Below are 12,273 nucleotides of genomic sequence, written 5' to 3' on the forward strand. Positions count from 1 at the left end.
GAAAAATGAAGTTGTAGGGCAAGGGCTCTGTAGCAATGAACCTCCAGATTCGAAGAATGGCTTAGAAAGAATGGCATGAGAATTCATTCTCTTAAGTATTGTCTTGGACTTAGTACAATAGAAACAGCCTCAAGGGCATGTAGGTGTAGAGAACTAAAGCTGAAGGAAGCAGAAAGTAGAATGATGATATACAATGCATATATTTTTATACATTAAAAAAATCTGAAGTTATATAATGCTTAATACATTTTTATATTAAAATATATTAAAATTTTAGTGAATTCTGACCACATATAAATAATGAAACACCTATTTGTCATTTTTCTCCTATATGGCAACTCCTGTTGGCTAGTATAATCCATCAAAATAAGAATTAAAAACAAACAAAAATAATAATAAAGATGCTGCAAGTAGTAAAAAAAAACCCTGAGAGGACACCTCGATGGCTCAGCTGGTTAAGCGTTGGTTCAGGTCATCTCAGGGTCATGGGATCAAGCCTCGTCCTGGGAATAGGGGAAAGTCTGCTTCAGATTCTCCCTATTCCTCTACCCCCCCCCCCCTAGCTCATGTGCTCTCTATAAATAAATCTTAACCACCTACCCAAAATAAAACAAGCAAAATTCAAAACAACCTAAAACTCTGAGAGCAAAATTCTATCATATAAAATTCTGAAAATTGGTCAATTTTCTTAGGATAATAGAAGCTGCCGAAATTAAAGAGAAATAAAAATTAGACTACTTAATCACAACAGAAAAATATGAGAAAATGCTACTCCTTTTATTAATAAAGATTGGGAAATAATGTCATCAAATGACAGTAGTACTCTGATCCTACTAAAAGTATTTCAGAATTTAGATAAAGAACAAAAGTTTTCACACTGTTTTTAGAGAGCTAGTGAATTATTGATCTAAATATCTGAAATAGAGGACAAAAATAAACTACAATATTTTATGCCACCAAGAAAATTCCTAAATAGACCATCAGTAAACAGAACTTAGTGTTCATTAGTATTATTCTCATATGTATGAGAATCACCTTTGGAATGCAAAGGTAGCTTAAGATGAGGAAATCTATTTGTATAAATAAACAATATCAAACAGATTGAAAGAAAAAACTATATATTCAGGTCAATAAATCTTGAAAGATTACCTGATAAAGTTCAATTTCCATTCCTGATTCATATTTTTTTAGCCTTAAAAAAATTTTTTTTTAAAGATTTTCTTTGAAAGAGAGCATAAACAAGTGCAAGCCGGAGGAGTGGCAGAGTGAGAGGGAGAAGCAGGCTCCCTCCTGAGCTGGGAGTCTGATGTGGAACTTGATTCCAGGACCCTGGGATCATGACCTGAGAAGGCAGCAAATGCCTAACCAACTGAGCCACCGAAGCATCATCCCCCCAATTTCTTTTTTAATGTAAGCTCTACACCCATTTGAGGCTTGAACTCAATACCCTGAGATCAAGAGTTGCATGCTCTACTGACTGAGCCAGCCAGGTACCTCTCTATTCCTTTTTTATTTTTATTTTTTAAGATTTTACTTATTCATGAGAGACAGAGAGAGATGAAGACAAAGGCAGAGGGAGAAATAGTCTCCCCGCAGGGAGCCTGATGTGGGACTCGATCCCTGGACTTCAGGATCACAACCTGAGCCAAAGGCAGATGCTTAACCACTGAGCCACCCAGGCCTATTAAAAATACTTCTAGGAAAAAAAAAATACTTCTAGGAAAGGACGCCTGGGTAGCTTAGTGGTTATGCGTTGGTCTTTGGCTCAGGGCGTGATCCCAGAGTTCCGGAACCGAATCCCACATTGGGCTTCCTGTGAGGCACCTGCTTCTCCCTCTCCCTATGTCTCTCATGAATAATAAATAAAATCTAAAAAAAAAAAAAAAAAAAAAAAAAGAATATAGCATGCATGTAAAGTATTATTTCTTTTATCTCCTATTTATTCTAGAAGCATCAGTTAAATTAGAAAAAAGAAAGAAGGCAAGTATAATTTATAGGTATGATTCTAAGTTTAGAAAGCCCAAGAGAATCATATGAAAAACATTATTACAAATAAAGGAATGCAGTCAGGTAGTAGACTGCAAAATTAATACCCAAAATTAATAGTTTTTATATATGCAAACAATAACCAGAAAATAGATGTGAAGGGGGAAAAAGGCTCTAGAAGATAAAATATCTAGGTACAAACAACCAAAACCAAAACTTAACATGCACAGAATATATTCATACCTAGGCAGGTACATTATATTAACTTCAGTTAGCAGGACATCCTGCTCTCTGCTAAGAAGAGTCAATATTACAAAAGTGATAATAATTCCCCAAATGAATCTATTAATTCAGTGTAGTACTATTTAAGATTTTTTTTTTTAATTTTTATTTATTTACGATAGTCACAGAGAGAGAAAGAGAGAGAGGCAGAGACACAGGCAGAGGGAGAAGCAGGCTCCATGCACCGGGAGCCCGACGTGGGATTCGATCCCGGGTCTCCAGGATCGCGCCCTAGGCCAAAGGCAGGCGCCAAACCGCTGCGCCACCCAGGGATCCCTTCAGTGTAGTACTATTTAAAAGCCAAAATGACCAACCAAAAAAAAAAAAAAAAAAAAAAAAACCCAAAATATTCTTTGTGCAAGATGGTGCTTAAAGAGAGGCAAAGAATAGAGCGGGATGAATGTGATGACTAGGACAATCAGAAATTTAAAACTGAAGCTTTGTGGGCAGCCCCGGTGGCGCAGCGGTTTAGTGCCACCTGTAGCCCAGGACATGATCCTGAAGACCCGGGATCGAGTCCCACGTCAGGCTCCCTGCATGGTGCCTGCTTCTCCCTTAGCCTATGTCTCTGCCTCTCTTTTTGTGTCTCTCATGAATAAATAAAATCTTTTAAAAAAGATTATACAAGTAATGTATAGATATTTTGTCCTTGTAAAAACTAAACATTACAGATCTCTAATCATAATCCTTTCTCCTACTCCTCAGAGACAAATGCTATTATAAGTTGGAATATAGCCTTCTCAAAGCTTTTGTGATGCAGAGAAAAATTTATATATATGCACTTGTGGAAAATATAATTTGATGGGGGGGAAAAAGCTTTAGAAGAAACCTGAAATACAAGGGAATTTTTTTTAATTTTTTAAAGATTTCATTTATTTATTCATGAAAGACACAGAGAGAAAGAGGCAGAGATACAGGCAGAGAGAGAAGCAGGCTCCATGAAGGGAGGCTGATGCGGCACTTGATCCTGGGACTCTAGGATCACACCCTGAGCCAAAGGCAGATGCTTAACCACTGAGCCACCCAGGCATCCCTCATTTATATTTTTATTTTTTTTTAAAGATTTTATTTACTTACTTATTCATGAGAGACAGAGAGAGAGAGAAAGGGGGGAGGCGGGGCAGAGACACAGGCAGAAGGAGAAGCGGGTTCCATGCAGGAGGCCTGATGCAGGACTCAATCCCCAGACTCCAGGATTACGCCCTGGGCCGAAGGCAGGCACTGAACTGCTGAGCCACCCAGGGATTCCGTATTTTTTCTTTTTTTAGATTGTATTTATTTATTCATAAGAGAGAGAGAGAGAGAGAGAGGCAGAGACATAGGCAGAGGGAGAAGCAGGCTCCATGCAGGGAGCCCGATGTGGGACTTGATCCCAGGACTCCAGGATCATGCTCAGAGCCTGAGGCAGATGCTCAACCACTGAGCCACCCAGGTGTCCCCTCCCCTATATTTTTAAATAAACTCCTGCTCTATCTGAATTCTTGCTATTCAGGAAACAAAAGTGCTCAAACATGAAAGAGATACTAGCACATATATGCAAATAAGAACATATATGGTGTATATGAATGCACTTTTATTCTGGAAGTAATCACAACAAACTCTTAAAGATAATTTGCAATTAAATAATGAGAAGGCTTTCACTTTTTGGTGCCTTTCTGCATTATTTGAAATTCCTAACTTTGCACATTTTTTCTTCTTCATATTTTATTTCACAATCTATCTTTCTGAATTCTTGAAATTTTAAACTTTTACACATTATTTTTCTAAAATAAATATTTATTTATTTGAGAGGGACAAAGCGCGTGCATGGGGAAAGAGAGAGAAGGACAAGCAGACTCCCTACTCAGTGGGAAGCCCAATGAGGGACTCCTTACCAGGATCCTGAGATCATGACCTGAGCCCAAGTTAGATGCTTAACTGACTGAGCCACCCAGGCACCCCTACACATTATTTTAAAAAATTGTCAAAAGAACCCTGGATAGGGAGATTAATAGCTTATTTTTAGTCTTTGTACTTTTACATAAGTAAAAGCCAACTAATGACTGCTGTTATTTTAGAAAATAAAGACAAAAAGAAACATCAGGTGCAATTCTTTAAATAGTACAATCTCAGAAAATTAGACACACTATGACCCCCACTAAATGAGGAAAGAAACCGTATTTAGAAAATGAAAATAAAACTGATAATTCAATGTAAGAGGAGATTATAAAAACTGTGCAAGTATTTCCTAAATGTTTATTTTTCACACCATAAAAATTACATACTACTTACCCAGCTTGGAAAATCAGACCATGTTGGAACTCGCTGACAGAGGTCCCGGAGAATACGTATGATAATCACACAGGACTGCAGACCATTAGCTCTAGCCTTGAGAGCAACACAAAAACCCAGGTGAATTAACCTTAGAAATACTGAAAATATCCCTTGATGAAGAAAAGTTAAAATACCACTGTTCAATGGAAGCTCAGATAAAAATAAAACAAAAATAACCACACTTAAAATTAGATTCAATGAGCTGCCATTTACAGCAGTATTTTATGCCAGGGTTAGTATTTAAAAGCTGGTATTTTAGGTCAAAGTAAACAGATTATACAAGAATAATATTTCTTGATCCCCTGTGAACCTTGACCTATGTTCATTTAAAACAGTAAACTTAAAAAAAAATCTGCCTACATTAGAAATAAAAGAAAAAGTAAAGAGCTAAAAAGTTTGTCTAGGGACTGAAAGGTTAAGGAAATCTGTTTGGTTTCCCTTCTGTGCCTTTGCATAACTGCAAAGTCACTAAACCAAACAGCTGCTTCCTCACCTTTCACTCCCTACACTTATTAACTTAGAGAAAGAGGGGAAAAAATCTTAAAACTATACACAAAGCTTTAAACACATATTCCATTATTTAAAGCAAAAGTTAATCTGCAGCCTTATGGAATATAATATATATACACAAACATGTGATGTTCCTGAACAAGTAAACTTTAAAATAGCCACTAAAAATAAAAATAAAAAAACCCAAACTACAAAACAGCCCCCCAAACCTAAGGTTATTGTCAAATTAATAGTAACTGCAATATGCAGATCTTCATAGCCAGCTTTCTATATTAACATATTTTCTGAGATTTAATTTAAAATAGTATTGCTTGGGCAATCTTTTGAAATGTTTAAACACAGTTAAACATGTTGTACTGAACTACTCTCTCATAAGGCTACAAGAAAAAAGTAAAATGATGTTCCGAACCTGGAACCACTTAGCGTGGCGTAGAGCAGCCAGAGCGTCAAGGCATTTTTGCCTGTCCAAGACGTCCGGTGGGTCTTTCACCATACCCGAGGTTACATCTAAAATGGATTGAATTGGCAAAATGCAGTGAGGAATGGGTGTTTGACCAGGTGAGCAAGACACTTCCTTAAAGTAGCATCAGTGTCACATGAGCCATTTGCAAGCTTACCAGCACTTTAATGTACCCAGTATTTTCAGCAAATTTATATACTCCAATGTGAAAATCAAAAGGAGAATTTAGACTCTTAAAATATAATAAATAATTTCTGCAAATAAACCCTACCCACCAAAATAAAATCAAAAGGAAGGATTACTGGACACAGCGCACCAGCACAACAGCACAAAGACAAGACAAGAGGGAACACAAAAATCCACCTTATTAAATAAGAGTTCATGATAAACTACTGAGTTTGTTCAGTATTCTAAATGGTCATAGGTTATTCTGGGGCTCACATAGCAAAGAACTAATAATAAGTATGGAATGATTGATACAGTAAGAAATCATGGAAAAAAAAAGAAAAAGAAGAGCCCCAAATAGGCATTTCTAAGGGTCAATGCTTTCTCTTCTACAAGGAAATTTTAGCTCTAAGGAAGTATGAAATACTCTTTTAAAACGTTCCCAGATAATACTCCAAAGGATAATTGGAGAGAAACTGGGTATAGTGGAAAAGGGAAATAAGAACCAACATGGTTAAACTGGGTAAGTATAGAAAAAAGAGATGCAGTAAGCAGAATGCTCTGATGATAAAATTATAATAATACATATGCCCTAAAGTTATATGACTGATTTAAAATCAGATTACTGTATTAAAACATAAAGGAACTATCTTTTTTTTTAAATATTTTATTTATTTATGAGATAGAGAGAGAGGCAGAAACACAGGCAGAGGGAGAAGCAGGCTCCATGCAGGGAGCCTGACACGGGACTCCAGGATTACGCCCTGGGCCAAAGGCAGATGCTCAACCGCTGAGCCACCCAGGCGTCCCTAAAGGAGCTATCTTTAAACGAGAAAATCTGAACCTAAACTAGGACAAGAAGTTAACTTTACATTCATGACAGATAGACGGCCAGCTATATATTCATGTAAATGTATCTATAAAGCATGTATAAAAGTAACAGCATACTTGCTAATCAAACTATTTGAAACAGCAACTAAGCCAATCTAATTCATAGCTCCTAAAGACTGAATAGTACAAACAATTTTTAAATACAGCATAATTACATACCAGGTGAGTAATCTACTGAATTTACCAGTCTTCTGGCTAAAGTGCACCAAAATTATGGGGTATTTAGGATATAATTTAATAAATCATTGAGGGTACCAAATGAATAATGCAGACAAAATAAAAAGGGAGTTAAAGACAATTTTATTTTAGAGTTATTGCCACTTTCGGCAAGATATTTAATTGAATATATTTTGCATGAGCATTCAGTTATCTTAAAAGACACCTGACCTTATTTTAAGTAGATAAAACATAAGCATATTCTAAAAATGATAAATCTATCCACTGGGCTTTCTATTCTTAGTTCTTGCTCCTCAAATAATCAGATGATGCAGACTTTTCAGAAGACATGTTAGAAGGGTAATTTACAGATAATCAAAGAACATTATAAATTAACACGGAAACAAGAATCTGGGTACTAAAAAAACTATCAAGGCAAAATATTAGTGATTTTTAAAAAATAGTGAACAATCTCAAAACCTGCAAGACCTACTATTAAAAGTCAGAACCATACTGAACATAAGAGATGGGGCTATTCTGATCATGATAAGAAAAAGGAATATAGGAAAGCACAGCTACTAAGGAAGTACAAAAGAAGGAAATAAAATGAAATAAAAAAAACACTCCTCAAAGTGGGATTACAGAACTGCTGAAGGACCCTTTTTCTATGTCCCTTATTTACATTATTTGCTAAAGCTACGATGCAAATAGGTGACAATGTGCAATCTCTTTCTAAAAGTTTCTGAATTTCTAATGTTATTTTCACAATGTTATAATTTCCTTCAATACATAAGAAAAAAAATTTTTGCACATAAGCATTTATAACTTTGACAATTTTAATTAATGATATAATTTCAAAGATGCCAAGACACCTATTGCAATTTAAAAACAAATTAAGAGCTAGAAGTATAGTTTATGTTGAATTTAGAGTGTGGATTTTTGCACCCATTTTATACTTCAAGTGGATTAACCCCTTAGGTATATTGTACTAAAAACAAAACAAAACAAAAATCACACTCGTTGCCTAATACCCAGTTAACAAAACAAAAATCAGTTAATTTATTTAAAAAAAAAAGCATATTCTTACCCTACATAAATCTAATTCATAAATTTTAAGGGGTTAATCACCAGTTAGAAGACATGCTGTGTCCACACTATTTTATGATTAAAAGTTAATGGGGATATATTAATTTAAATTAACATGGTTATGTAAAATATATAATCCACCCACAACCATTTAAAAACTAGTGTGAACACTGCTCAATTCTAGAATAGACAAAGACAAAACAAACAAAACAGCCACACAAAGGACAATAAATGCCAGACTCTGCATCCAAAATCCCTCCTTAATCAAATGGCAGGTGTGACACTGAGCTTTTGAAAACCTTGGTCAAAAATCCTTCCGATGTCTTGGCAGCAACCCCTGACAGGAATCAATCCCCTCTGCTAGAAGGCTTTGGACCGGGCCTGATAAGCTACAGGTGGAAAAAAACACACACATACCTTACTTGCTGCAGAAAAGACTCTGTAGCAAGGGTTAGAGCATTTCGAACATTTCAAGCTTCAAGTCAATTAACTGTTAACTTAGCATTTAACTGTCAAACACAGTACCATAAAGTAAATCTGTCATGCGTTTAACAGTTATTTGGGGAATTTCATAATTTCTTTTAAATAATTGAAAAATAAATTTTGGTATTAAACAGGACCATTAAAAAGGCTACCACAGCGCAAGTCGCAAGTCTAAAGATTTATAATTGCTCTTCCGGCAAAGCCTTCCTTACCCCCTGTACTAACTCCCCAAAGCAAGCTATAGGCTTTAAGTGGTTTTAAGACACAGAGCATTGGGAGCTGCAGTGAGAGAGAATACATACCGTTATTCTGCAGCAAGAAAGAAGCAATCTTCATAATGAAGCTAAAGACATAGTTTACTGCAGTTATCTGCAGCAAGGAACACTCTATCAATGTTTTACACTTTTTGCACATCCAACTTTTCAGCTCAGTGTCTTGAAGTAAAATCTTCCAATTTTGGACTGATCATTTCACTCACCAGAGTATTTTATGAAATCCAGAACAGTAATTCTAACTCAAGTCTGGGTCAGACAAAAATATAATTTTGTTTCCTTTAGAGGGGATAGGTTATCAAAGACTCTACTACAAATGCAAAATGAACTTTAGACTTTTGCAATGTAATAACTCAATATTGCACAAATTTAACTAAGGTTATAAATGTGCCCTGAAATAGTTAAAATGGTTATATGAGTATAATTTCATCCTAAGTATAACAACTTTTATTTATATCATATTAGAAGATTTATTTTTCAAATCATAAGAGTCATATGTTGCATATGAATTGACCAGATTGACTCAGGAACTGTTTTTTCCTCAGTATCCACAGCCAGACCTTGAGTGGAAATTCATGTTCATATCCTTTATACAAAACCCATTTATTTTTAAGATGCAAAGCTTATACAACATACAAGTCCTGGTATGGTATATATATGATGTATGCAAGATTAGACACGTCTCCCAAGGACCACATTTTAAATAAAGTGTTATCTTGCTGGGTTGTGGAAGGCCCAGTGCCTTAAAAAAATTGCTTTGCTGTAAGAAAACAAATTTAAAGGGAAAGTAACTAAGAGCCTACTGATACTATTTTAGACAAAATAATTTTAATATTCAATATACAGTATTTTGTTCTCTATCTGTATCACAAAGAAATATTAGTGTAGACTAAATAAGTCCAAACTCAACAAGTTAAAGATGTACAAAAACAACATGAAAGGAAACAAAGTAAATTTTATCTGACCCATAAAACAACAGAACCAACGTAAGGCAGACACTGACCATGCTTTTTGGCTTAAAAGCTTTTGAAGCTTTGAAAATGTTACAGAACAGTCCCTAAAGCAACATTGCTGGCACCAGCAGGATTTCATATTCTACAATTGTAAAGTAAGTTTAAAAGTCCTGAACTGTACTATAACTTACTAACTACATCTACACCATTTATTTTTCAATATCTCTAGCATAATAATATTGGGATCAAATGCCCAAATCTACACGCATTAGGATGCTCTGCATTCATGAAAACTCTCCAAACCAAAGAGCAACCTCAGAGAACTAGAAATATTTACCACAGGACAAGCCAAATCCATGATTACACATATAACAATGTCTCTTAAAATATAAGTATTACGAGTATTTAACCAATTTTATTTCTGAAACTCTCTTGTCTTTTTTTTAAGACAAGGCAAGAACAAGAACTTCTTAATAGAAGTTAAATTTGTGGCCCCTTACTACCAACATTTCTTTAATTTTTTTCATGTGTCCACTATGTCAGCAAGAATAATTTTGAACTTTTTTTCCAGAAATCTGAGGTTAGCAAGAAAAGAAAAAAATCAAGAAAGTCAATAATACTGTGCGTATTTTATATAAAAGTACATTATTAAAAAAGAGCATTTACTTTCTGGGAAATGATCTTAAGCAAAACTGGTTGCTGCGTAAGTCAAATCTATCAAATTCATATGTAATGCCAGCATGTTGCCTTCTAGGGCTTAATGCCATCTTAAAGAGTAGGTAAATGAAAAAAAAAAAAAAAAGGTAATAGAAAAAATAGAATGTTTAATGGCTTTCCAACCTCCTTCCCTCATGTTCTCTTCTCGAATAATTGGAGATGTCAGGGTGATAGTGACTTGCATTTTGGGTTCCACACATGAATTTAAAATTATTGCCGCTTCAGACACAGCACATTTTATGTCATACTTCTCAGGACTTATGACCTGTATAATGGAAGAGTACAAAAAAATTAGTTGGACCTTTCACAGTACCAGATAAAGCAGTTTTATTATGGCTCTTTCATTTTCTCACTACCTCAAGCACTGTATTTATTTTTAAAAGTTTTTTTTTTTTTTGGAAGTAATCTTTATATTCAGCATGGGGCTCAAACTTAAAATCCCAAGATCAAGATTTGCATGCTCTACCAACTGAACCAGCCAGGTGCCCCTACCTCAACCATTTTATGTGGAGTAAATATACTACTCCTCTAAGAAGTCTTGCAATAATGCAAAAATCATTAATCTCTTACTTTCCTTTTAGAATTCTTTGCTGAGCTAACTATTTACCATTATTTGTATCAGAGGAGTTATTTCTATATATCCCTCTTAGATTAAAAATTCTTGGATAGAAGAAAACACTGCTGTATTTGTTACTATACCTACCAAACAGCATCTAGGTAGTAAAGTATCCATACATTTGCAGAATTTGAATGAAACCAATAAATACTTGAATTCAATCATTCCCACTGTACATTGTGAAATCAACAGATCTACACTTTATAATCAGAGAGCAGAAAGCCTTGATTAACATCCAGAAAAACCAGGATTCACTACAATTTGTTGGTATTATAAACCCTAATTTCCATGAACGAGTGAAGACTACAGAAATTACATTGAGTGTTTACAGTATAGCATCTAAGTTCAAATTTCAGCTGTTATTTACTAGTGCCATGAAGACAAATTATTTAACTCCTCTTATCCTGTTTTTGTAAAATGGGACAGAAATTATTGCCTAAAAAAGAACTGTTGGAAGACTCAATGAATTAATTATATAAGCCCCTTAAAACAGTGCCTGATTAGGGTGCGTGGGTGGCTCAGTCAGTCCTTGGCTCAGGGTCCTAAGGATTGAGCCCCACATTGGTGGTGGTGGTGGTGGTGGTGGTGGTGGTGGTGGGGTCTGAGGTCAGCAGGGAGTCTTCTTGAGGTTCTCTCTTTCCTTCTCCCTCTGCTCCTCCCCCAGCTCATGGCTCTCTAATAAGTAAATACAATCTTAAGAAACAAACAAAAAAACCAGTCCTGGTACATACTATTAAATAAATGAATTAATTCTTCTTCTTTTTTTAACCCACTTATAGAGTTATAAGTATATTTGGAAAGAGTATTTTACTTTTAGCCTGTTTGATTATTTCCTTAGGATGTATTTCCTGCCTTGTAGTTTTACTAAGCATCACAATTAAGATCGAGGTATTTCTAGCAAACTATATAATTCTCTCAAGGTCCTCAAACATTTTCCTCTCCCCCTATCTCACACCCCATTGCCCTAGCTGCCTCAAAAGAGGGATAAGAAACAGATACAACAATGCCAATTCTGCTGGCTCTTAGAACTTAAAAGACTTATCCACAATAAGAAACTTCGTATCTGGAACAATGGTAATATAAGGTAAACAACAGTATTAGAGGTGTCAGAGCTTAAGTTCAATACTGTGCTTCACCACCCTTTGTTACCAGTTGCTCTGCTGTGGTCAAGTACTATTTATTCTGACTCATTGCTGTAAAATACATATCACATTACCAATGAAATGTCAATCTTTGGATTTAGAATACCTAATTAAACTGCAAGGTTTTATTTTATTTTTAAGATTTTTAATTTATTTATTCATGAGAGACACAGAGACAGAGACAGAGAGGCAGAGACACAGGCAGATGGAGAAGCAGGCTCCATGCAGGTAGCCTGATATG

At 35.3% G+C, this 12,273-nt stretch overlaps 1 protein-coding gene across 4 annotated transcripts in view; it reads right to left on the reverse strand.

The window, feature by feature from the left end:
* ZFR (zinc finger RNA binding protein) overlaps positions 1-12,273 on the reverse strand; it is an 82,576-nt gene that overhangs the window by 17,051 nt on the left and 53,252 nt on the right. For 3 of the 4 annotated variants that reach the window (XM_055325095.1, XM_055325094.1, XM_055325096.1), the window contains 3 exons: positions 10,398-10,539; positions 5,501-5,598; positions 4,540-4,635 (listed from right to left, as the gene is read on the reverse strand). In XM_055325095.1, the coding sequence (XP_055181070.1) occupies positions 4,540-4,635; positions 5,501-5,598; positions 10,398-10,539 (336 nt within the window). The remainder of the gene's footprint in view (positions 1-4,539; positions 4,636-5,500; positions 5,599-10,397; positions 10,540-12,273) is intronic. The other variant, XR_008664359.1, reaches the window with a different exon arrangement.

This window comes from Nyctereutes procyonoides, unplaced genomic scaffold (assembly GCF_905146905.1).
Source record: "Nyctereutes procyonoides isolate TBG_1078 unplaced genomic scaffold, NYPRO_anot_genome, whole genome shotgun sequence".
Lineage (NCBI taxonomy): Eukaryota > Metazoa > Chordata > Mammalia > Carnivora > Canidae > Nyctereutes > Nyctereutes procyonoides.